At 43.8% G+C, this 25,643-nt stretch overlaps 3 protein-coding genes across 4 annotated transcripts; 1 reads left to right on the top strand and 2 right to left on the bottom strand.

The window, feature by feature from the left end:
• Positions 1-429: 429 nt before the first annotated feature.
• LOC139582589 (phospholipase DDHD1-like) lies at positions 430-13,570 on the bottom strand. Of its 2 annotated transcripts, none has more exons than XM_071412723.1 (13): positions 12,438-13,570; positions 12,035-12,217; positions 11,157-11,285; positions 10,119-10,266; positions 9,400-9,509; positions 8,342-8,448; positions 7,947-8,206; positions 7,711-7,789; positions 7,445-7,594; positions 7,116-7,180; positions 6,594-6,775; positions 4,630-4,878; positions 430-3,696 (listed from the first exon to the last, which is right to left on the bottom strand). In XM_071412723.1, exons 1-13 carry the CDS (start codon positions 13,225-13,227, stop codon positions 3,512-3,514), a joined length of 2,637 nt encoding a protein of 878 aa, XP_071268824.1. In that variant the 5' UTR covers positions 13,228-13,570; the 3' UTR covers positions 430-3,511. The 2 variants fall into 2 exon arrangements, with proteins under 2 accessions (XP_071268824.1, XP_071268823.1); XM_071412722.1 differs by having other exon boundaries at positions 12,014-12,217; positions 12,438-13,569.
• A 17-nt stretch (positions 13,571-13,587) lies between these two features.
• LOC139582591 (cell growth regulator with RING finger domain protein 1-like) lies at positions 13,588-18,032 on the top strand. The gene is made up of 6 exons (XM_071412725.1): positions 13,588-13,822; positions 14,505-14,644; positions 16,021-16,201; positions 16,518-16,665; positions 16,912-17,019; positions 17,330-18,032. The coding sequence occupies exons 1-6, from the start codon at positions 13,593-13,595 to the stop codon at positions 17,675-17,677; spliced, it is 1,155 nt and encodes a 384-aa protein (XP_071268826.1). The 5' UTR covers positions 13,588-13,592; the 3' UTR covers positions 17,678-18,032.
• Positions 18,033-18,159: 127 nt separating this feature from the next.
• LOC139582590 (26S proteasome regulatory subunit 10B-like) lies at positions 18,160-22,323 on the bottom strand. Its single transcript, XM_071412724.1, has 14 exons — positions 22,179-22,323; positions 21,663-21,742; positions 21,510-21,549; positions 21,347-21,399; positions 21,162-21,229; positions 20,875-20,989; positions 20,678-20,765; positions 20,315-20,376; positions 20,092-20,215; positions 19,803-19,864; positions 19,366-19,486; positions 18,949-19,029; positions 18,775-18,846; positions 18,160-18,662 (listed from the first exon to the last, which is right to left on the bottom strand). Exons 1-14 carry the CDS (start codon positions 22,261-22,263, stop codon positions 18,544-18,546), a joined length of 1,170 nt encoding a protein of 389 aa, XP_071268825.1. The 5' UTR covers positions 22,264-22,323; the 3' UTR covers positions 18,160-18,543.
• Between the last annotated feature and the right edge of the window lie 3,320 nt (positions 22,324-25,643).

Raw genomic sequence — 25,643 nt, 5'->3', positions numbered from 1 at the left:
ACGGCACCCCCACTCCTGGTTTGGTAAAAAGATGAGCGATTGTGCTGGAGAAATGTTTTCACTCTCCAATCCATAGACAGCTATGTATGTAAGGATCCATCAAACGTATTGTTTTAACCATGTTTTGAGGCTATATAGTATTTGTTTCCATTTTTTGTTTACAAACATTGGAGTAAAACAAGCTTATATTTTGGGTTCTGATAGTGTGACAGTTGAACTAAGCTCATGAGACATTTATAAGTTATATTCTTCAAGAATCAGTGGGTACATATCATTCATTTACAAGTCAAATAAAGATGTAGTAACCGCTGATTTCCCCTTTAAAATCTTGAATTTGCCATGACACTATTTCCAAAGCTCACTGATATGGTCGTCTTTATTTATTCAAAGGTAGGCCTAATGTTGAATGAACTGAGACCACAGACAGACAGCTGTAGAGATATAGTTTAATGTAAAACAAAAGGTTTACCAAGGTTAAGCACCACGTCATTCATTTGAAGAGGGAACGAAAAAAAATGGTTTACACTAGTTACCACAATCAAAAAGTAAAATTGGCTATCGTAAAAATGTATGAAAACAAAAATGTGCTTATTTTAAGGTTAGGGTTAGGCATAAGTTTAGCAGGGTGGTTAAGGTTCGGGTTAGGTTTGAAATCACATTTTAAGAAGAAACATTTTAGAAATATGCAGGGTTTCTGACTTTGTGGCTGTGGTAACTAGTGGCGACCGTTAAAAAGAGTGAGCATGAGTAGATTGGACAGTGAGTGGAGAGGAGACATGACAGAAACATAGTGTCCTCTGGTGGAAGGCAAAAGGGAATACGGCTGAAGGGAGGACGACCCACAACACAATCACAATTACATTTCCTTAGCACAGGAGGTTGGTGGCACCTTAATTGGGGAGGACAGGCTCGTGGTAATGGATGAAGGGGGACGGGCTCGTGGTAATGACTGTAGCGGAATTGGTGGAATGGTATCAAATGGTTTCCATGTGTTTAAGCCATTCCATTTGCGCCGTTCCATCCGTTATGAGCCGTCCTCCCCTCAGCAGCCTCCACTGTTCCCTAGGGTACAGTACTTCATTTTGTCATGAATGACAACTCTATGCAAAATTAAGAGAAGACATCTATGTCACTTACACGTCATGGCACATGAATGGGTAAATTGTATCCTAAGGACGATGAACCTATCATCTCTATGAGTGTAACAGTGACAACATCCCACTGGGCACACACTGGTTGAATCAATGTTGTTTCCACGTCATTTCAATGAAATTACGTTGAACCAACGTGGAATAGTGAATTGACGTCTGTGCCCAGTGGGACGACATGTAAACAAGGATATAAAGAACCAAGGAGAGAAGCATGGGTAAGACTCACTAAGAGGTTTCTCAATAACCTTTCATACTACAGAGCCAAACTGTGCTGTGTTGTACTGGCCTAGTCTGGTTATGCATCCACCATAGCTGTTAGAACCATGCTAGAAAGGACAATGTGAAAATAAAATATCTGTGCCAGCACAGTTTGATTTGGGTCGGCCCTGTAGTGGGAACCAGGTGTTAGAGCAAAGGCATGGGGATGACAGAGTAGAATACCAAGGAATCTGACAGTCTGATCTAACAAGGGAGGCTTTCAAATACATCTGAGGAGAAATGAAATAGCTAACATTCACAAGACAGTAAAAAGTAATCCTAACAGATACTGTGTTAAAAAAAACTCTGTTGTGTTTACATAAATCATATTAAAAAACTTCCTGATGGCAAGCTTTATTCTGGCAGAGAGATCTGATGTAAGTGATGTCATTCAATGTTAGTGTAATTACTTTGCTAAAAGCCTTTAACAAATGAGCCTGCATGCTGTAATCCCTCACTAACAGCAAGACATTTTTTTTAACCTTTATTTAACTAGGCAAGTCAGTTAAGAACAAATTCTTATTTACAATGACAGCCCAACCCGGACAACGCTGGGCCAATTGTGCGACACCCTATGGGACTCCCAATCACGGCCGGATGGGATTCAGCCTGGATTCAAACCAGGGACTGTAGTGTCACGTTTTGCACTTGAGATGCAGTGCCTTAGACCGCTGCGCCACTCGGGAGCCCAAGCATGTACATACTGCATGCTTTGTTTTCATTTTGACCCAAATCATTATTGATTCTAATAAAGTATATTGTATTAGTACAGTGTATTATCCAGTCCTCTCCAATGCAACTCTCTTTAGTTACTTGGATGTAAATAAAATATGTTGCATGGGTCCTTCATGCCTGTGTTCCTCTTGTTTTACTGATATGTTGTCTGTTTGTTGCCTGACTAGAAAGTTACTGCGTTATGTGCAACATGTTAGTAGTACAAACAGATATAGTAGTGCTCTGTTGGATCAAGACAATTCACGGTAGAACTAAAACAATTCTGTGGTCTTCCCGATGGATGGATCAGCCAAGAGACCGAACCTGCCATTAAGTTATGAGACAAGCAAATAACTGTATATGGCAACTTTGCTCAAATTGTCTACTTAACATTAGCATCTTTCCATCATCCCTTATAAAAACGTTCAGTTAGTTAGTTAGTGTAAACATGGTACCTCAACATATCATCATCGTAGCAGTACAGGTAGTCTATAGAGCTACATTCTATTCACTCTACCACGTGCTCAGGTCCAATGACCTCATCAATAAAGCAGCATTAACCCTAGCCTGGTCAAACCAGACTGAACAGAAAAAACAATGTTTAACCAGGCTACTTCAAACCTTCTGCAACAATCCACTTTGATCCACCTAACGGGTTGAAATCAAATGATGAAATCAAATGGGTTTCAATGTTCTGAGGGATGGATTTGGATGTAACGCTCTCAACAGGCTAAACATCTAAATGAGTGTTGATGCTGGGAGTTGTGAGAGGAGAGGTTGGGCTAGAGGCATGGCTACAGTTTCAGGAGTCACACAGACTCACTCAAAGCTGTGTCCGACACCAACACAGTCACTGCCGAGTCCAAGATAATGAACACTGACAGATGCTTGATCCTAGAGTCATCATTTAGTCACAGGAAAGAGGAACAGTCTTCATTGAGGTTGGTGTGTGCCTGGGTAGTAAAGTCTTCAATAAACCCACAGGGTGGGTATATGAGGAACAGTCACTATTAGGACCATAGGTACGGTCTTTGACGGGATGACCACAGGATGACCACAGGCTGTGAAGTGGTCTCTGATACACAGTTATGTCTAATCGGTCTGGTCGCAAATTTCTGTGTGTACACTGGCACTGGGAGACTATTATATGTGTTGAGGGAAAGGGAAAAAGAGTGTGTCTCTCTCTGTGTGTCTGTGTGTGTGTCTCTGTGTGTGTGTGTGTGTGTGTCTCTCTCTCTGTGTGTCTGTGTGTGTCTCTGTGTGTGTGTGTGTGTGTGTGTGTGTGTGTGTGTGTGTGTGTGTGTGTGTGTGTGTGTGTCTCTGTGTGTGTGTGTGTGTGTGTGTGTGTGTGTGTGTGTGTTCCTCTCTCTGTGTGTGTTGGCTGTGGGTTAGGATAACTCTGGGTTATCCTCAGAGAGCTGAGTGGGATACCCCTGTCTATACATGAAGGTGAGAAGAAACAGTGCCACGTCGTGTGAACACCAATAGGCTGTGTGCGAGGTCACCGCCGACCAATAGCGGCTCTCCACCATGCCTTCTCGCAGCTCAAAGTCAATGCGCCTCTCCAACTCCACTGTAACACAAAGAAAGACAGAGTTAAAGCAAACACTTGTAATACTAGCCATAGATACTGTAACCAAACAGAATTAGAAAAGGAAATAGGAAAAGGACATAGTTCGTAGTAAAGTTCACTGCTGGTTTCCCATAACAATATGACGGGGCATACCTGGGTTTTTCAAACACTTTATATACGAACACTTGATTTAGCTTGAGTTTGTACTTTTGGTTATGTTACAGGGCAGAGTTTCTAGATGTCTTCATTATGATACAGGTTTGGTTATGTTACAGGGCAGAGTTTCTAGATGTCTTCATTATGATACAGGTTTGGTTATGTTACAGGGCAGAGTTTCTAGATGTCTTCATTATGATACAGGTTTGGTTATGTTACAGGGCAGAGTTTCTAGATGTCTTCATTATGATACAGGTTTGGTTATGTTACAGGGCAGAGTTTCTAGATGTCTTCATTATGATACAGGTTTGGTTATGTTACAGGGCAGAGTTTCTAGATGTCTTCATTATGATACAGGTTTGGTTATGTTACAGGGCAGAGTTTCTAGATGTCTTCATTCCAAGGAGGTTTTCTAGGCTACTGTGCTCTGGCTTCTTGGTTGTATTGCCGGGTTAATGTTAAAGCACTTTGTGACAACTGCAGTAATAAGGGTTTTACAAATACATTTGATTGGTTAATTGGTTGAATGATTGGTTGATTGATTATGCCTGACACACTAAATCAAGCACACCTCACGTATTTAGTATTTGCAATACATATTTGATCCAGGTCTGTGGGAGAGCAGTAGGGTAGGTGCTTCGGTTAAATAGATCTGTCATGCGATAATTGAAAAGACAACATTTCACTAACCGTTGGGCTAGTTGGACACATTTTCTACTAGCCCGGTCTGAAAAGTACTAGCCACGGGCTAGCTTGATTTCCATCCCTGATACGTACATGTGGTGTTGTCCAGGATAGCTGAGGTGGACCGAGATATGGAGGACTCTATTTCCCTTGTCTCCTCTACTACAGGTAACTTCTCTAACTCCGTAGCCACACCCTCCTCTCCTGATACGGCATTATCCACCTCCAAGACCCCGCCCTCTGAATCGGAAGGCTCCTCCTCCACGTTGCCCACCTGACCACTTGAGCGTGAGAAGCGGGAGAAGAAGATCCCGCCAATGCCTTTCCCGAGACTGGCCGCACCTGCCGACATGGAGAACACAGTGAAACTCAAAGACAGACAGACACACACACACATACAAACACACATACACACATACATACAAACACGCATATCACACACCATGTGATACACACAATCACATGGAGCAGCACAGCACAGGACAACACATATCAATCAACTAATGTGTCCTCACAGATATAGGCAGGAAAACCCAATAACATTTATACTGTACATAGCACACCCACGCATTTACAAATCATTACCTTAGATTTGGTCCTATACAGCAAAGTGTTCTTTAAAAAAATATGATCTAATCCTGAATAAAGGAAATATATGAATCAGAGGACCTCTAGTGTCAATCCTTGTTAAAAGACTTAATTGCTCTCCATTGATTTGTTGAGGCTGTGTTTTCTGGACAGTGATTCAGCTATGCAAGCTTCTTCTGTTTCAGCTAGATCAAATGACATCTTTCCACGCAATTACATATAAACAAAAGTATGTGGACACCTGCTCGTCGAGCATCTCATTCTGATATCCTGGGCATTAATATCGAGTCGGTCCCCCACTTTGCTGCTATAACAGCCTCGACTCTTCTGGGGAGGCTTTTCACTAGATGTTGGAACATTTCTGTGGGGACTTGCTTCCATTCAGCCACAAGAGCATTAGTGAGGTCGGGCACTGATGTTGGGCGATTAGGCCTGGTTTGCAGTCGGCATTCCAATTCATACCAAAGGTGTTCAAGGGGGTTGAGGTGAGGGCTCTGTGCAGGCCAGTCAAGTTCTTCCACACCGATCGACAAACCATTTCTGTATAGACCTCGCTTTGTGCACGGAGGCTTTGTCATGTTGAAACTGGAAAGGGCCATCCCCAAATTGTTGCCACAAAGTTGGAAGCACAGAAATGGTCTGGCATCCGCCAAACCTAGATTAGTCTGTCGGACTGCAAAATGGTAAAGCGTGATTCATCACTCCAGAGAATACGTTTCCACTGCTCCAGAGTTCAAGGGCGGCAGGCTTTGCACCACTCAAGCCGGCGCTTGACAATGTCACATTGTGATCTTAAGCTTGTGTGTGGCTGCTCGGCCATGGAAACCCATTTCATGAAGCTCCCGACTAACAGGTCTTGTGCTGACGTTGCTTCCAGAGGCAGTTTGGAACTCGGTAGTGAGTGTTACAACCGAGGACAGACAATTTTTACACACTACACGCTTCAACACTCAGCTGGCCCGAGGCTGAGCCTTTGTTGCTCCTAGACGTTTCCACTTCACAATGACAGCATTTACAGTTGACTGGGGCAGATCTAGCAGGGCAGAAATTTGACGAACTGACTTGTTGGAAAGGTGGCATCCTATGACGGTGCCACATTGAAAGTCACTGAGCTCTTCAGTAAGGCCATTCTACTGCCAATGTTTGTCTATGGAGATTGCATGGATGTGTGCTCGATATAATACACCTGTCAGCAACAGGTGTGGCTGACATAGCAGAATCCACTAATTTTAAGGTTTAATACTTTTGTGTATGTGGGTGGGTCTGTCCTTGACTAAACCCAAACAGCCCACTCTCTCCACTATGACCTAACAAAAGAAGGCGATTTCAGGAAAGTCCAAAATAAAAAAACAACAAGATAAACAAAGAGCAAAGTCTAAATAACAAGGAGATAAAAATAAAGAATCTGACACAGAAAGTCCCTATGTCTCTCCCTTCCTCCCCCCTCTCTCTCCCGCTCCCTCTCTCACCCATAATGCTGGCTTTCCCCAGGTTTGTGATGGACTCTCCGTAGTGTCTTCGGGTCTGAGGGGGGGAGGTACAGGGGCTGGGGAGGCTCTCCGTGTCCGAGATGGATGCTCTCTCCTTCAGTGCAGGGTTGAGCAGCGTGGGACGGATCTGGTCGTACGGTGTCGGACTACATGTGTTATACCTGTAGAACCCGGTCACAATATACACATGTCATTCACAAACATGGAAATTCCTGATTCATACAACACTGCTCCAGGGGTGCTGCTCTGCCGCCGATTATTTGCTGTTCCCAATCTGTTAGTGTTAGTGTTAGTGTTAGTGTTAGTGTGTGTGTGTGTGTGTGTGTGTGTGTGTGTGTGTGTGTGTGTGTGTGTGTGTGTGTGTGTGTGTGTGTGTGCTGACTGTAAATATTCAAAATATTTACAAAAATAAAATATTCAAAATAACATATTAAATTCACTACTCACCAGTGTAACTCATTCTGACCTATTCTTCTCAAACATACTCAATCCACTACTCACCAGTGTATTTGGACAGGTGAAATGTTACTGTAGTTCTTTAAGATCAGTGGCTCCAATCGGTAAGCCTGAAAATACAGCCATAGGCATCATTAAGCACATCCATCATGCAATCAGCAATCTTGATACTGGAACCCAGAACCAAATCTTGCTGCGCTAGCTAGCTAGCCGCTTGATGTGATTCTGAAGGCGGAAATGGCAGCTGAGCCTCTACCAAAGCTCTTCCCCTTTCACCTTCCAATCCTTTATCGGTACAGTATACTTCAGCATACCATCAGTGACTGACTGCATGACTGAATGACTCTACTGTCTGGTTCAGTTGGTTGGCTCACCACAGGGTCGGTAGGATGAAAGACGTTGAAGAGACGTTGGCAGATGGATTTGGGTAAGATGTGATCCTGAGTCACGTTGTTCCCCGGTCGGATCCCTCGTAACGCCAAGAACACGGCAAGGGGAGAACCCATGCAGAAAAAGTTCTCCACCTAGAAGCAAATAAACGGCGCAGAGAACATCAGAGGATGACAAAGGGTTCATTCCCAGCTCAGTAGGTCTGTCACAACAATTAGAAGGAATGGAATAAAGAATATGTCAACGTCACCTTAAATTTCAAGGCTGAAGAAGAGCCTTCAGATGACGGGGATTGCAACCCAGCAAACTGATTTTCCAAATCTCGTAACCTTTTAGACATGAATGCAACACAACATTATCACACAACTATAAATTAACATTAACATTTAACACTGGGGACAAATTACAGTGGGCGACTGAGTGACCACTGTGTTCATCCGTTTGGTGCCTAATGAATATGACCCTGGCTAGTGAGTGTCTACCTACCTGAGTCGTGTGAGTCTCATCTCCTCTTGTAGTTGACGCCCCTGACAGCTCGGCCAGCGCTCTTGCATCACCTCGGGTTCGGCCCATAGTTCTTCATGACGGAAGTGTACCGGATCCCAGCCTGTCATGATGTCGAAGGTTATGACACAACCCAGGGAGTGGGACACGATGGACACCTTGCCACTCTCCCCAAACTCAGGGTTCCGCATGCAGAAGAGGCTGTAGAGACGATTCAGCTCCTGAGTTAGACCCTTAGTGATCTACAGAAACAAACAGTGGGACCAATTAGATTTTGTGTGTGGCTGAGAGTGATTTCTGTGTGGGACTGTTCAATGCAACACATGATAAGTGTGTGTGTTTGTGTGTATCTGTGTATGTTTGTGAGAGGATCTCACCTCGTCTCTGTACAGAGGGCTGGTGTAGTACATGATGTCCATGGCACTGCTGTTGAGCATGTCCCTGAGTCCACGAACCTTGTCTGGAGTGATGGAGTCCACCGTGTCTACAACCATCACACACACACACACACACACCACACACACACACCACACACACCACACACACACACACACACACACACACACAGTCATCAACAAAGAACACATTTCAACCCGTCTGGTGAGAAGCCCAGTCCAATACAGCATGTACAGTAAATAACTGTTGTATTGTTGTCATGCGTTACGGCTAAAGCACAAACAGACCAGTGGGTTCACAGGTTAAGTTGTTTGTCTTCATTACACAACAACAGCTGTTACTGCATTTACCTCTTAGAACAAATTGAAAGTGAGGTCCAAAGTAGATGTGGAAAAATATTACACAAGCAATGTTACTCACATGATAAAAACAGACACCACACCCTGCAATCTATGCTACCACAGACAATGTTTCCACCACTTAGGTGTTCAATTAATGCTACCACAGACAATGTTTCCACCACTTAGGTGTTCAATCTATGCTACCACAGACAACGTTTCCACCACTTAGGTGTTCAATCTATGCTACCACAGACAATGTTTCCACCACTTAGGTGTTCAATCTATGCTACCACAGACAATATTTCCACCACTTAGAAGTTCAATCTATGCTACCACAGACAATGTTTCCACCACTTAGAAGTTCAATCTATGCTACCACAGACAATGTTTCCACCACTTAGGTGTTCAATCTATGCTACCACAGACAACGTTTCCACCACTTAGGTGTTCAATCTATGCTACCACAGACAACGTTTCCACCACTTAGGTGTTCAATCTATGCTACCACAGACAGCGTTTCCACCACTTAGGTGTTCAATCTATGCTACCACAGACAATGTTTCCACCACTTAGGTGTTCAATCTATGCTACCACAGACAATGTTTCCACCACTTAGGTGTTCAATCTATGCTACCACAGACAACGTTTTGACCACATAGGAGTGCAATAGGTCACAAAGTGAGAGTGGCCACACATACCTCCATCCAGGCACAGTTTGGACCTCCACTCCACAGGAAGGAACTCCACGTGTCCTGTGGAACGATCTGAGAAATGCTTCTCCTCCATCTTTCTAGCAGCCTCCCTCATCCTATAGACGAGTAATGGCACAGACACAGATCCACATTAAGAAAAAATACATCACCAAGAATATTTGGTCATATTTCCTATGAATACCCTCTTTCTGAAGCATTATACATGCATTATTAATGCATCAAAATGCAAAACATACAGTTTGTGACTACCACATGAAGCTGGTTGACAGAATGCAAAGAGTGTGCAAAGCTGTCATCAAGGCAAAGGGTAGCTACTTTGAAGAATCTCAAATATAAAACATATTTTGATTTGTTGAACACTTTTTCGGTTACTACATGATTCCATATGTGTTATTTCATAGTTTTGATGTCTTCACTACTATTCTACAATGTAGAAAATAGTAAAAATAAAGAAAAGCCTTGAATGAGTAGGTGTGTCCAAACCTTTGACTGGTGCTGTAGGTGATAATAATTGCTCATTAACAATGGTTCCGTGAGGACCTTAGATTTAATCCTCCAATGTTTGGTATACTTTCTCATACTCTGCTCACTTTCCCCATAATATTACTATATTATAAACATATTAGATTGTATAAAACCCGTTGACAGGGTCTGAGAGAGTTTTATACTATATCGTCACTGAGTTCCTTGTTCCTGTAACTCACATGCTTGTGTTCCTGATGATGCGGCCCTGGTCCATCTTCTGACCAATCCCGTGCACCACAAAGACGATGTGTGTTGTTTCGGGCGGGGTGTCCTCGGGCGCTGCCTCCTCCACATAGCCCCGATGGAGACGCGTCCCACTACTGCCAGCTGAGGAGGAATTAAACCAGCTCTTTTACCATATACAAGAGCACATGGAAACCCAGGGAAACCCAGGGAAACACAGGGAAACCCAGGGAAACCCAGGGAAACACAGGGAAACACAGGGAAACCCAGGGAAACCCAGGGAAACACAGGGAAACACAGGGAAACAGGGAAACCCAGGGAAACCCAGGGAAACAGGGAAACTCAGGGAAACTCAGGGAAACTCAGGGAAACTCAGGGAAACTCAGGGAAACCCAGGGAAACACAGGGAAAAGCAGGGAAACGCAGGGAAACACAGGGAAACCCAGGGAAACAGGGAAACTCAGGGAAACCCAGGGAAACAGGGAAACTCAGGGAAACCCAGGGAAAAGCAGGGAAACACAGGGAAACCCAGGGAAGGGCAGGAAGACACGCTGGAGAAAACCAACTGACAACATTATACCAGAGTTGACAACCGAACGGTACAAAAGATCACCCATTCTCTGCTCATTAATGAGTCACTCAATAAATTGCTGGATGTTTTAATTTTTTGTTGTTGTTGTCATCCTCCTATCCATTTCATATGTTGTATGCGCATGGATTTCACTTTGTATTGAACGCCATATTAGTGTAAATAAAAACTTGAACTTGATTAGCCTACTGTAACTGTACAGTTATGTAGTACCAAAACAAAGTATTTGAGCAAATCCCACAAAAGTCTGCTAGTTCTTAGTCAGGATCGTTATGAGATGATGAGACATTATAAGGGGTTCATACATGCGTATGACAAGTCTTACAATACATTATAACCATTATAGGATGCATTGTACCTGCAGGTTTTAAGTAAGGTGTTACACACCATATTGTAGGCAGTGGAACACAGAGGATTCCTATTTCATGTCAGTGGGGATACAAACCTTTGGAGAAGCCCAGTCTCTGGGTGACAGTGCGTGCGATCTTGGAGGTGGTGGCATCACTGTAGAGATACACCTCGTCCACACTGTGCCAGTCCACATGGCTTCGGCTCAGTTTCAAACTCTGGATTGCTGGAGGAAGACGAGGAACAGTAATTAACACAGACCTATTGACTTCATTCTGTTCATGTGAATTAAGTCTCCAGTGACGTTTGGAGAAGTCCCACTTGCACGCACTTAAACAGTAGTCGTGTTCAGTAGTTACTAAATGGAAGAAAATGGTCCCAAACAGATATGAACTTGTCCAATAAGAATCGCTTGTTTTTCTTTTCTGCAAGCAAAAAGCTTTAAAACATGTTCCTAAGGCGTACCCTAATGAACATGACACAGCTGTCATGTATGTCGTCAATCTGCCATTTTTCCTTCCATTTTTACTATGAGAGTTTGTATTCACTTTCAGGTGAACCTCTGAATGTCCACCTGGTTTCGATGGAGCTCGGCTAAAACAAGCTCAGCTGACCAGAGCTTTCTTTGTGACCCTGGCCTAAATGGTTTGACAGTAAAGAAAGACAGCCTACACACAGTATAGTGACTCACTTACTGTAGTGCTGAACAGTAGCCAGTGTTGTCTGTAGTTAGGTACAGGGACAATGAAAGCACTTCGGAGCAGCATATGCCATGTGCTTTTGCTTAGCCATGTGCAATGTTCTAGCTATGTTTTGTTCTTTCTATATTCAAAGTGTTTGTTTTTGGGTGCAGAACCAGTGGGGTGTGTGTTCATTCATATCATTCACATATTCCCTTCATCGACACTGTCACAACCGACGCCCCACACGGCGGCACGCCCATGTCCCACTTGCCATTGAGTCCATCCACTTTACCATCCTTGTTGTCCACTGTGGTGGTCACCACTTCAATGGCGGCCTCGTAGGTCTCCCTCGTCTGGTGCCCCCTGAAACGGGCAAGGTGCTCCAGCTCGATGAGGTCACTCTCGTCCTCCTCAAGGGGAAGCCACGTGCCGTCGACGAACCACTGACCCCTCATCACGGCAATACAGTCCTGCTCTGTGGACATACAGAGGGATTACATTGTGGTTATGGTGATGTCGGTGCAACTCTATTGAATGGGCAGTATCAGTTGCTCAATCTGTGCTCTGACAGGTTTGGGACTGTTATGGCAGCCGTGTTGAATAGAACTGGGGATCGGTGTGATATAATCAGGATTAACATGACAAACAGTGAGGGAGAGAAGAATTGTATATAGTGATAAGAACAGGCTACTCACGGTTCCAGTAGACGGGGTAACATTCTTTGTCTTTGACGTCCACTTCGTAGAGACCACCTCTGACGCAAACAGCCTCAACGTTTACACTTATGGAATCCAGGTCGAGTTCATCTTTCTCCCATTCTCTGTCCCCTCCAAACTCTGCGTCCCCTGTCGCCGTCTCTGCTTGAACAGCTCCCCCGTGTGCCACATCTACCAGTTGGGGCTCGGAACCCGTGGCCGACTCACTGGCATCCTCTTGTTCGGTGGTGGGACTCCGACATTTGACCTTGCAAGGATTTAGTTCACATAATTTGCGGTAAATGACTTCAATTTTCAAAGAGTCGTGGCCAACAAATGGCTTCCATGTTCTCTTGTCCTCTTTGTAGAACCATCGCACTTCCTCTGGTCCCAGCTCGGTGACGACCTCCCCGCGGTGCCTGGAACTGGTGGAGCGGTTACGTTTCTTTGTAGTCACATTCCCATCACTTTCGGTGTAGTTCAGGTCGTTTGTGATATCCAAATAGTCTGTCCCCGAGTCGGGGAGAGGATGATAGCCCGAGTAAGCTTCCTCCACTAGGCCCAATAGCATGCTGTCCTGAGATAAACGGTGATCGCCTAGCAGCAGCGGAGGCAGGTGTATTTCCAAGCCGGACTGGACCGAGTCCATCTCCCCGTGTATATTCTCTCCCATCGGGTCCTCGTAGCAGGTCACAAACACATCATTGGCCATATCCCAGTCATTGCTGGTCACGGAATTATTATCCGAGCTCAGTTGACAGGTCGACTTTATGTCCTTAAAATTGCTCATGACTTGACAAAAAAAGAGCCTATTGTCTAAATAAACAATATAGTCTAGCCTACGTCCTCAACCTTATTTCTGTGCCTTTTGCTTGCCTACTGGTTTGTCATAGATAGGTCCAGGACTAACGGTTTCAAAACCTTCTCCTTGCTTATTACCACAAATGCCACCATCTGTGCACCGGTTCATCCACTCTCCCAGAAATAGGCTACCGAAATTGAGACTTTTTGAAATGATTGAAAGATAGATCTACCGGCAGGAACAAAGTGGGACTCTGGGGAGGCTATCTGTTCACCTATTGTATTCGCCTTTCCTATCTGCGGTTTGCTTACTACAGATGGTCGACTAAGTGCTCCTCCCAAATGCGCGAAAAAATGCGCATGAGGGTATGTGCACAGGACACCGTAGTGACGGAAGTGCCTGCTATGGAGGATACGAATGTATTTTTTATTCACGGGTTTGATCATAAATCGGTTTATTTATCGTTAGCCAGATTAAAAATGGCAGCCGTGTTTCTAGTTATGTTGTATGAATATTCTCCTTTATTTTACATTAGTGTCATATCCTTATGTTTCGTTGTTACCGCCGCCATGGTCCTCGGCTGGTAGGTTTATCAAATTGCCTTGACAACAACATTAGGCTATGGTTATTAAATGAAGGGCTTATTTTAGCCTACACATAATGTTGCTAGCTATCTGTCGTATCTGTGCCGAAATTTAGAAGTCAGTCATGTTTATATTCTGTTCAGTAAAGTCCAATTCCTCCTCTCTTTCGCTGTAATAAAGATGGCAAAAGGCGTTGATCGTTTGACAGCACACCATTATTGCTACATTGACACCTCACGTGACAAAAATACAGTGACGCAATGTTCGGCACGCGAGAAAATGAAACATTGTGGCGTTGGATAAACATGGGACTCCGGAAACTGGAACATAGTGACATTGCCTCTGAAGTGAACTGTAATGTTCACTTTTCTGCACTGTTGTCTACTTCTTTTATTATAACATTAAAGTGGTTGGCAGAATTTTGTAATTAATTTATAATGTTCTACACAAATTGCCATACTTTTCATAAGGTTGGCTATTAGAGAGCATTTATTTTTTATATATCATCCCCAAAAATGGGATGATATAAACTTTTATTTAAAAAAATGGTGTGCGTGCAATATCAATTTGTCAAGTTGTTATGTAGGCGACTTCGAAAATCTCGTCTGATCTCTTATACACACAACATAATGGAATATCTCCATTCAAATGTTCTGTGCTGTTCCACCTCATCCCCCATAGGTTTGGTTTCGATGTCCCAGTGATTCTTCGTAGCTCTGATGAGACTGAGTCAGTCTTGCCTGTCCCAGAGAAGAGGATGGTTCAGGTGACCAACCCCTTTGCCCTGGAGATGGGGACCTCTGGGGTGGCCTCTGTGACTGGTAAGAGAGCATACAAGGACAGTTATAATGCAACACACAACACATAGGGCCAGATTCCTGGACCCAGATTAACCCTCCAGGTCCAAAAAGCTATTTCACTGGACATTCCAGGGAAACGGGCCCATATAGTATAGTGTTATATTAGGTCTATGCCCCATACTATGTTATAGGTGTGCCGCCATCAATTATATATAAATGTAGATTTTATTGCATATTATAAACTGGGTAGTTTGGGTCCTGGATGCTGATTGGATGAAACAAAAATACTTGTGTACTGTACTATTTATGGTTGTAACCAGTTTATTATAGCAATAAGGCACCTCAGGGTTTTGAGATATATGGTCAATATACCACGGCTAAGGGCTGTTCTTAGGCACAACGCAACGGGGAGTGCTAGGACACAGCCCTTAGCCATGGTATATTGGCCATATATCACAAACCTCTGAGGAGCCTTACTGCTATTATTTTTTATTTAACCTTTATTTAACTAGGCAAGTCAGTTAAGAACAAATTCTTATTTTCAATGACGGCCTAGGAACAGTGGGTTAACTCCCTGTTCAAGGGCAGAACGACAGATTGTACCTTGTCAGCTCGGGGATTCAAACTTGCAACCTTTCGGTTACTAGTCCAACGCTCTAACCACTAGGCTACTATACGGTCTGATATACCACGGCTTTCAGCCATCAGCATTCAGGGATCGAACCACCCAGTTTATAATAAAGCAATAAGGTACGGGGGGGTGTGGGGGGGTATATGGCCTAAGAACAGCGTTGCGTTGTGCATTAGAACAGCCCTTAGCCGTGGTATATTGGTCATATACCACAAACCCCAGAGGTGCCTTATTGCTAGTATAAACTGGTTACCAATGTAATTAGAGAAGAAAGAATAAATGTTTTGTAATACTTTGGTATACGGTCTGATATACCACGGCTGTCAGCCAATCAGCATTCAGGGCTCGAACCACCCAATTTATAATGGCATTGCGTTGCACTTAAGAACATCCCTTAGCCGTGGTATATTGGCCATATACCACACCCCCTCGGGCCTTATTGCTCAATTATAAACGGGGTGGTTTGAACCCTGAATGCTGATTGGCTGACAGCTGTGGTATAACAGACCGTATATCACAGGTATGACAAAACATATACTTTTACTGATCTAATTTAGTTGGTAACCAGTTTATAATAGCAATAAGGCACCTCGGGGGTTTGTAGTATATGACCAATATACCATGGCTAAGGGCTGTATCCAGACACTCTGTGATGCGTCACTCTTAAGAACATCCCTTAGCCGTGGTATATTGGCCATATACCACACCCCATCGGGCCTTAATCATTCAATCAACAATGAATCATTCATTATCTTCCTCCTTTCAGAGGGTGTGTCCCTGCATCCATGCTGCCTGGAGCCCTGTGTGCTGAGCTGTTACTGGGGTTGTGGTGTCCATGCCCTCCAGGGGGCGCTACAGACCCACCAACATGGCCCCAGCAGGCTCAGCACACCACAACAGTTCCAGGAAGCCCTGCACTTCCAGTACCACCACTGCCAAAGTTTCCAGTATCCTTCTCAGGGGCTATAATCTGATAATCTGTGTCATTGTTGCTTCCTTAGTTTAGTATTATTAGTACATGTTTTGTACATGTGATGGTCCGATTTGATATTCAGGTTCTAGAATATATTGTTATGTTATGTTTATCCTTTATGATATATCGCAAGTTTCATTGATGTATTATGATATATCATGATATTTAATCATTGTGATATTTAGATGTTACGCTAAGATTGAGGATGGATGGAGTACATGCAAGGCTAATTAATGTCTTTCATCATGTTCAGTTTCATCATGTATTTCACCCCTTAACCAAAACCTCAGTATCAGTGGAGAGGACAGAGAGGAGCACTACAGCGAGATGCCAGCTGAACTGAGGATCACTGATTTTGGTCATTTGCCACGGGAACGTTATCCCCTGGTGGCTCTCCTCACACTGGCTGAGCCTGAAGCCAGGGACACATACAACATTGTGAGTATGACTGTCATGGTAACACTTGAACATGTGTAAGCTGGAAGTAGAAGCCTAAATGTTGTTGTCCATTAGTTTACTCCAATTAGGAGAGGGGTGGTAGGGTTAGGGGAACATAATGAAGGAAAATATATGAAAACAATAAACACCCCGGTAGGTGTGCTCAGTAAGTTTAACGGTACCTTCTCTGCGTGGGTCTTGACCTAGATGTGACACTCATTATCCCTCATGGTTCCTCTCTCTCAGGCCGCCAGTGTCACCGTAGTCCATGTTCCAGATGACAAATACAGCCTGTCGGCACGGATCCTGTTTCAATACCTCCTCACGGCACAAGGGAACATGTATGAGTTAAAGGTATAGCTTTGTTTCTTTATTCATCATTTATTCATCCAGTCCCATTGAAACAGGAATATATGTTTCTATGGAGTGGGCAAGGGCTCAGTGAGATTACAGTAGCCTGTCATTACTTTCTTCTGATATTTGATTGTGTTCCATTATCCATACTAGCTTTCCACTTAGAATGCAGGCCAATACATTGCTTTCTTCTTAGTGGTATGCTATTGTAGATATTGGAATAAATTGTTGGCTGTTAAGAGCATGTCTGATGCTGGCAGTTGACGTTCTCATAAATGCAATGGTATCTGTTGTCTGTTTCCTCCTCCAGTCACTCTTTATGTCAGCTGAGAGCATGGGGTTGTCAGGGGCGACTGACCCCGCCCCTAGCACAGAGATACCACCAGAACGACAGGAAAGAGAACATGGAAGGGAGGAAGAGGAGAAGACACCAGGAATGGAAGATGAAGAGGAGTGGTCAGAGGAGGGAAAAGCCAAAGACTGTGTTGTGTGTCAGAATGCACCTGTTAACCGTGTTCTGCTACCCTGCAGGCACGCCTGTGTGTGTGACGGCTGTGTCCATCGCTTCCAACACTGCCCCATATGCAGAGCTTTCGTATTGGAGTCGTTTGCCCTGTTCCAGAATTCCCCTATGGAGGAGGAAGATGAGGAAGAATGAACTGTGATGTAGCAGGTCAATGTCATTAGAGTAGCTGTATGGTGGCCAGGATGTGCATTATCACTATAGGTGCTGGTCCAATACAGATATAATAGTACCGTTTCATGGGAATCAGTGTTTATCATAGAATGGATGTGATATGGTTTTACGCCAAAGTCATCTATTGGACACTTCAAACTGTTGTAGGGCTGTGAGCATATACATTTCATTTTATCACGTTGATAGTTGTGGTGTAAACTATTCCTTGAACTGTTTGTAAACAATGTATGTAGATATGGAAAACTTACTATTTGTTTTTATGTGTAATGTATAGATGTATTTTATTTATTATCAATATACCATATATTAAGTTGTTTTTCTTTTTCTCCTGAGCATTGATCGTTTGTAGGGACGGAAATGATTAATTACATTTTTTGGAAATTGGCGAAGAAGCCAAACCAGGCATCACAGCTTTATCGAGGTAAAAAACAGCATAACAGTGATCAGTATGATAAAGTTTTTAATATGGCATACTCCTTTTGTATGCTTTTACAGATACCGCCGCTTCAATGGCAACAGTATTTATTGTCTCGTTAATATAATCCTAAATACTGGGCAGAAATGTAACACTACAAGAGGGTAGAGACACAATGTATGCATGTCCCATATCTGTAGCTGTTCTGAGGTCACTTCTTGGCAACTCTATAGAAATGGTTCTCTGATAAGAACAGATCCCTAATCCACTTTTCCCCCAAGAAACCTTTCTGCATCATACAACTTGGCAAAAAAAATGGTGAGAAAAAGGAATAAAAACGGGTTTTTACTGGTGAGAACGCCCCAACAGCAAACCTCCCCACGTTCACATATAGAAATAAAGATATAGGAATTTATATGGGCTTATAGTCCAGCTTGGATTCAAGCTTCTTCGAATCGGCCACCTTGCGAACCGCCTTCATGAAATCCTCTTGAGTGACGTACTCGTGATCGGTACGGATCGCAAACATACCTGGTAGACAGAAAAAGACCAGACTTAAGCAGATCAAAATGCAGTTGGATTCAAGAAAAATCAGTTTTTGTCAAGCTAGACTGATAATGTACGAGTTAGTCATGACAGCTACCTGCTTCAGTGCAGACGTTTCTCAAATCGGCTCCGTTGAAGCCATCCGAAAGCTTCACGATCGCTTCGTAATCTGAGAAGAAAAAAAGCCAACATCTGTTAAAAGGAAACAGTACCAGAAATCTAAAACATGACTTAAACCTAATATGTCCCAGCTGTGTTCAAATCAACACACCTATCTCTCCGTGTTTGGTGATGGGGCCAGAGTGGATCTTCAGGATGTCCAAACGGGCCTGTTCATTGGGTAGCTCAACGTCTGTTGGAACAGTAGAAATAATCACGTGTCACTCTTTTCATACCATAGAGATTTACATGTGTTACTACCTGTTTGTAAAAAGAAGGAAGTGGAGGGAGATCATTGTGACCCTATGTCCCAAAGGGGATAAGGTACTGTATGGCTCAGTTGGTTCAGCATGGCCCGTGCAACGTCAGGATTGTGGGTTCGCGTCCCGGCGGCACCCATGCGAAAAATGTATGAAGCATGACTAAGTCCCTTTGGATAAAAGTCTACTTAATGGCATATATTATAATATGATGAGTAAGTATGAGGCAGACTGGGTGATGATGGACAGAGAGATGAGGAAGAACCTACGGATCTTTCGGTCCAGTCTGCCGGGACGCAGCAGCGCGGGGTCCAGGGTGTCAGGCCGGTTGGTGGCCATGATCATCTTGACTCTGTGCAGGGTGTCAAAGCCGTCCATTTGGTTCAGCAGCTGGGTGCACACAGAGATAAGACGGTTAAAATCCAATTCAGTGAGGATTATCTGCCATGGATCCTAATAATGTTAAACACCTTACAGTAATACCCTTCGCTTATTGAAATGCCAGTCAAGCTTACTGCAAGCTACACGTCATTGAGTTGTCTTATCTTCAACATCCCCACAATATATACTGTACGGACCAAGCCAAAGAACCAGGTCTTTCCCCAAATAAATGTTTTATTGAACCATCATTCTCATAGAAAGCAACGTTTGTTGAACAATATCAATTCTATGTAACATATCTAAGTGTTATGGTCGCTCATTTTACCTCCATCAGAGTCCTCTGGATCTCTCTGTCAGCTGACGTGCCCTCTGAAAACCTTCGGCCACCTTGGAGAGAAAAACAAGTATTTAAATTACAACACATTCCCAGTTCCCAGACACTGCACACAATGCTGAGCAAAGGGAGAAGGAATAGATATGGCATCAGGGTTCAGAATGCTTAGCCTGGACCCAGAACTGTTTGTGCTGTATAGCCAACTGGTTGACAACGACCATAGCAGTTGGCTATGCAGTGCAAACTGATCTGGGGCCAGGCTACAGCTCAGGATGCTCACCGATGGCGTCTATCTCATCCATAAAGATTATGCAGGGTTGGTGGTCCCTGGCGTAGTTGAACATCTCCCTGATGAGCCTGGCGCTCTCTCCAATGTACTTATCCACAATGGAGCTGGACACAACCTGCCACAGGGGTACACAGTGTCAGCCAAGTTTTTCAAAGAATGGTGAAGAGAGTCAGAAAGGCCAGTGGAGTTAAACAAAGTGTAGCCTACTAGTCACCTTGAGGAAGTTACAGTCCATCTGACTGGCCACCGCTCTGGCCAGAAGAGTCTTTCCGGTGCCTAATCAAAAGATAAATGCATAAAGAAAATCTATGAATAAACCCTCAGGACCTCAGTGACGTAACTTATTTGCATTATTCAGGGTGAATCTCAAAAGTCTTTCTGTGATTTGCAGCACCCTTTATTCCTGGACGACCTTCTCAAAACACATTGGAGGAGAAGGTGCGAGGGGCGTGACCTTAGATATTCTCATCCAATGTGTTTTGAGAGGTAGGTGAAGGAATCAAGGACATGAGAAATCAAGGAAACACTTGAGATTCAGCCTCGGTCTAGAGTGAAATCCTGCTAGATAGTGACTTACCTGGAGGTCCGTAGAGCAGGCAGCCCTTTGGAGGGATAATCCCCACCCTCAGGAATAGCTCAGGGTTGGTCAGGGGCAGCTCAATCACCTGGAACACAGGGGGAAGGTCATATATAAAACCTGACTGGCTCAGGAAAAACATGTACCCCCATTTTCTAAGAATATCATAAGTGTAATGTAGGATGTGCAAGAAGTACCTCTCTCAGTTCACGGATCTGCTCGGCCAAGCCCCCGATCTCTGAGTAGGAGATGCTGCCTGGGTCTTCATGGGACATGTTGTACACCAAGGGGTCCACCTCTCTGGGCAGATATCTGAGGTGGGGAAGGGACATGTTAACTGCCATCACCAGCAACATTTAAGGCTGACATACCTTTTACTTGGAACATTTTGTTTCAGTAGACTGAATTGACAGTTGCTCAATGGCTGTGAGTGTGTGTGTGTGTGTGTTAGGATTTTGAGCATGCGTGCGTGTACAGTGCCTACCTCATAATGGTGAGGGTGGTCATGTCCAGGGCCACTCTTGTGCCTGGTTTGAGCTGCGATTTATCCAGCTGTGTGAAAATGACAGATAGATGAGCTCCATTACAATCATGGAGAGGTGACACTTACACTCACTGAAAGTAAATAAATGCTGATGATACAAGGGCACGTCATGGCTCAAGACTTACTTGTCTGCGGCAGCCAACAACATAGCGAGGTCCATTGGTTGCCTTGACAATGACTGAAGACAGGAAGAGAACGAACATGACATAATATGTAATGCCGAAGGGTCAGACCTATATGACCTAGGTATATAATGAGTCATAAGACGATTGTAATGTTACAACTTACATTTCTCCTCTGTCAGCTGTTTGAGCACTTCACCGACAATCTGCATAAGTATTACAATAAGTTGCAGTTAAAATCCATTCTTTATGATAAGGAGACAATTTTAGCACACTATTGCTTATCAATAAATAATGTTGTGTGAATACACAATTTTACCTGACCAACACTTTGTAAGGCCTTCAGGTCATTTTCAGATTTTTCATATTGTTTTGTCTGTTCCTTGAGCTGTTCCCTCACTGAAAACACAGGATACAAGTATGAAATCAAGCTATGTAACGTTAGCAAGCTAGTTAACTTTAGCTAGAAGGTAGGGCTGTGCTCTGTTAGCTAACGTTAGCTGATCATTTGTTATTGTTTTAATGTTCTCAAGTTAAATTCTAACTACTATTGTTAGCTAGCGGTCTTGGCAAATAGCAGGTTAAATAGCTTGCTAAGCACAGCGAATACACTTCAATATACGGTTAACTGCAGCTGTTTTGGTAGCTAGCATTTTGCTAACGCGTTAGCCGGTTGTCATGACCATTCATTTCTATGGCCAACTCTACTGCATGACAAAGCGAGTTAGCCAACAACCGATTAGCTAACTGGTCATGTTGGTTATTTTAGTTAGATAACCCCTTTTATGTGTATTATTCTGAAATATTGGCAAAGACAAGCTAATACATCACTTACACTCTTTTAAACGTCCATCAATCTCTTTATGTTCAAGTAATCTTTTTCTGTAATCTTGAAGTCCCTTTTCTCTGGTGTCAGCCATTTTGCCTCTATGAATTATGGGAATTGTAAACTATTTCTTCTTCTACTTCTTCTTCTGTGGATTTTATATGGCGGTTGGCAACCAACTTTAAGGTGCATTACCGCCTCCAACTGGACTGGGGTGTGAACCAGAGACAGTGGCCTTCTGTGTCCCAGTCTCAGCCTTGTGACTACACTTTCCTCCCTTCTCTCTCGGCCTGAGGACCTCCCTGTCCCCACCTTTTCCTGGATCTTATACAGGTGTCTTCCCTTTCTCTCCTTGTTCCACAACTCTTGCCACTTATTTTTAACCACTGTTCTTATTAATCCCTTGGCTTCTGTTTTACTGATGGACAATTCCATCTCAACATTAGGATGTTTAAGAGCCTGCTTGGCAATAATATCCACTTCCTCATTCCCCTCTACTCCAACATGAGCTGGTACCCAGAGGAACATCACAAATATCTCCATCTGTTTCACCCTATACAAGCACTGCAAAACCTCATACAATAGATCCTGTCTGCTCTGTGACACAAATGAATGTAAGCTGTACAAATGAATCAGTGCTGCACAGAAGTCAGAGCAGATGACTACCCTGTCTGGCCTCACCTCCTCCACACACACTGCAGCCAATAGTATGACCAACAACTCCATTGTGTAAACAGATAAATGATCCGTTGCTCTTTTTGTCACTGACACCTTAAACTCAGGAACACTAAAGCTGCTCCTGTCCTCTCTATTTTGGGGTCCTTTTCATTATTATTTGTATTTATTTATTTATTTATTTATTTCACCTTTATTTAACCAGGTAGCCTAGTTGAGAACAAGTTCTCATTTGCAACTGCGACCTGGCCAAGATAAAGCAAAGCAGATCGACACATACAACAACACAGAATTACACATGGAATAAACAAACATACAATCAATAATACAGTAGACAAGTCTATTTACAGCATGTGCAAATAAGGTAGGATAAGGGAGGTAAGGCAATAAATAGGCCATGATGGCGAAGTAATTACAACATAGCAATAACAAAAAATTGGTAGATGTGCAAGTAGAGATACTTGGGTGCAAAGGAGTAAGATAAATAAATAAATACAGTATGGGGATGAGGTAGATTGGATGGGCTATTTACAGATGGGCTATGTACAGGTGCAATGATCTGTGAGCTGCTCTGACAGCTGGTGCTAGTGAGGGAGGTAAGAGTCTCCAGCTTTAGTGATTTTTGCAGAACGTTCCAGTCATTTGCAGCAGAGAACTGGAAGGAAAGGCGGCCAAAGGAAGAATTGGTTTGGGGGTGACCAGTGAGATATACCTATTGGAGCGTGTGCTACGGGTGGGTGCTACTATGGTGACCAGTGAGCTGAGATAAGGCGGGGCTTTACCTAGCAGAGACTTGTAGATGACCTGGAGCCAGTGGGTTTGGCGTCGAATATGAAGCGAGGGCCAGCCAACAAGAGCATACAGGTCGCAGTGGTGGGTAGTATATGGGGCTTTGGTGACAAAACGGATGGCACTGTGATAGACTGCATCCAATTTGTTGAGTAGAGTGTTGGAGGCTATTTTGTAAATTACATCGCCGAAGTCGAGGATTGGTAGGATAGTCAGTTTTACGAGGGTATGTTTGGCAGCATGAGTGAAGGATGCTTTGCTGCGAATTAGGAAGCCGATTCTAGATTTAATTTTGGATTGGAGATGTTTAATGTGAGTCTGGACGGAGAGTTTACAGTCTAACCAGACACCTAGGTATTTGTAGTTGTCCACATATTCTAAGTCAGAACCGTCCAGAGTAGTGATGCTGGACGGGAGGGCAGGTGCGGGCAGCGATCAGTTGATGAGCATGCATTTAGTTTTACTTGCATTTAAGAGCAGTTGGAGGCCACGGAAGGAGAGTTGTATGACATTGAAGGTTAGTTAACGGAGTGTCCAAAGAAGGGCCAGAGGTATACAGAATGGTGTCGTCTGCGCAGAGGTGGATCAAAGAATCACCAGCAGCAAGAGCAACATCATTGATGTATACAGAGAAGAGAGTCGGCCCGAGAACCGTGTGGCACCCCCATAGAGGCTGCCAGAGGTCCGGACAACAGGCCCTCCGATTTGACACACTGAACTCTATCAGAGAAGTAGTTGGTGAACCAGGCGAGGCAATCATTTGAGAAACCAAGGCTGTTGAGTCTGCCAATAAGAATGTTCTGATTGACAGAGTCGAAAGCCTTAGCCAGGTCGATGAATACGGCTGCACAGTAATGTCTCTTATCGATGGCGGTTATGATATCGTTTAGTACCTTGAGCGTGGCTGAGGTGCACCCATGACCAGCTCTGAAACCAGATGTCATAGCAGAGAAGGTACGGTGGGATTTGAAATGGTCGGTAATTTGTTAACTTGGCGTTCGAAGACCTTAGAAAGGCAGGGTAGAATAGATATAGGTCTGTAGCAGTTTGGGTCGAGAGTGTCTCCCCCTTTGAAAAGGGGGGTGACTACGGCAGCTTTCCAATCTATGGGAATCTCATACGATACGAAAGAGAGGTTGAACAAGCTAGTAATAATAGTTGCAACAATTTCGGCAAATAATTGTAGAAAGAGAGGGTTCAGATTGTCTAGCCCGGCTGATTTGTAGGGGTCCAGATTTTGCAACACTTGCAGAACATCAGCTATCTGGATTTGGGTGAAGGAGAAGTGGGGGAGGCTTGGGCGAGTTGCTGTGGGGGGTGGAGGGCTGTTGATCGGGGTAGGGGTAGCCAGGTGAAAGCATGGCCAGCCGTAGAAAAATGCTTATTGAAATTCTCAATTATAGTCGATTTATCGGTGGTGACAGTGTTTCCTAGCCTCAGTGCAGTGGGCAGCTGGGAGGAGGTGCTCTTATTCTCCATGGACTTTACAGTGTCTCAGAAAATTTTTGAGTTTGGGCTACAGGATGCAAATTTCGCTTGAAAAAGCTAGCCTTAGCTTTCCTTACTGCCTATATATATTGGTTCCTAACTTCCCTGAAAAGTTGCATATCACGGGGGCTGTTCGATGCTAATGCAGAACGCCACAGGATGTTTTTGTGCTGGTCAAGGGCAGTCAGGTCTGGAGAGAACCAAGGGCTATATCTGTTCCTGGTTAAACAAAAAATTGAATGAGGCATGCTTATTTAAGATGGTGAGGAAAGCACTTTTAAAGAATAACCAGGCATCCTCTACTGACGGGATGAGGTCAATATCCTTCCAGCATACCCGGGCCAGGTCATTTAGAAAGGCCTGCTCGCTGAAGTGTTTTAGGGAGCGTTTGACGGTGATGAGGGGTGGTCATTTGACCGCAGACCCATTACGGATGCAGGCAATGAAGCAGTGATTGCTGAGATCTTGGTTGAAAACAGCGGAGGTGTATTTGGAGGGCAAGTTGGTTAGGATGATATCTAT

Source organism: Salvelinus alpinus, chromosome 8, assembly GCF_045679555.1.
Source record: "Salvelinus alpinus chromosome 8, SLU_Salpinus.1, whole genome shotgun sequence".
NCBI classification, from domain to species: Eukaryota; Metazoa; Chordata; class Actinopteri; order Salmoniformes; family Salmonidae; genus Salvelinus; species Salvelinus alpinus.
The sequence above is the reverse complement of the archived record's forward strand: the minus strand, read 5'-3'. Positions and strand labels throughout refer to the sequence as shown.

What these genes read in the sequence shown, in the direction of transcription:
- LOC139582591 (XM_071412725.1), top strand. Translation starts at nt 13,593, where the DNA reads ATGCGCATGAGGGTATGTGCACAGGACACCGTAGTGACGGAAGTGCCT. An exon ending in GCCGCCATGGTCCTCGGCTG is followed by an intron (nt 13,823 to 14,504) that starts GTAGGTTTATCA and finishes CATCCCCCATAG; the next exon opens with GTTTGGTTTCGATGTCCCAG. An exon ending in CACCACTGCCAAAGTTTCCA is followed by an intron (nt 16,202 to 16,517) that starts GTATCCTTCTCA and finishes CCAAAACCTCAG; the next exon opens with TATCAGTGGAGAGGACAGAG.
- LOC139582589 (XM_071412722.1), bottom strand. Translation starts at nt 13,227, where the DNA reads ATGAGCAATTTTAAGGACATAAAGTCGACCTGTCAACTGAGCTCGGAT. An exon ending in ATCATCAGGAACACAAGCAT is followed by an intron (nt 9,510 to 10,118) that starts GTGAGTTACAGG and finishes ACTCGTCTATAG; the next exon opens with GATGAGGGAGGCTGCTAGAA. An exon ending in CTTCAGCCTTGAAATTTAAG is followed by an intron (nt 7,595 to 7,710) that starts GTGACGTTGACA and finishes ATTTGCTTCTAG; the next exon opens with GTGGAGAACTTTTTCTGCAT.
- LOC139582590 (XM_071412724.1), bottom strand. Translation starts at nt 22,263, where the DNA reads ATGGCTGACACCAGAGAAAAGGGACTTCAAGATTACAGAAAAAGATTA. An exon ending in ACCACCCTCACCATTATGAG is followed by an intron (nt 20,990 to 21,161) that starts GTAGGCACTGTA and finishes TCCCCACCTCAG; the next exon opens with ATATCTGCCCAGAGAGGTGG. An exon ending in AGATCCGTGAACTGAGAGAG is followed by an intron (nt 20,766 to 20,874) that starts GTACTTCTTGCA and finishes CCTGTGTTCCAG; the next exon opens with GTGATTGAGCTGCCCCTGAC.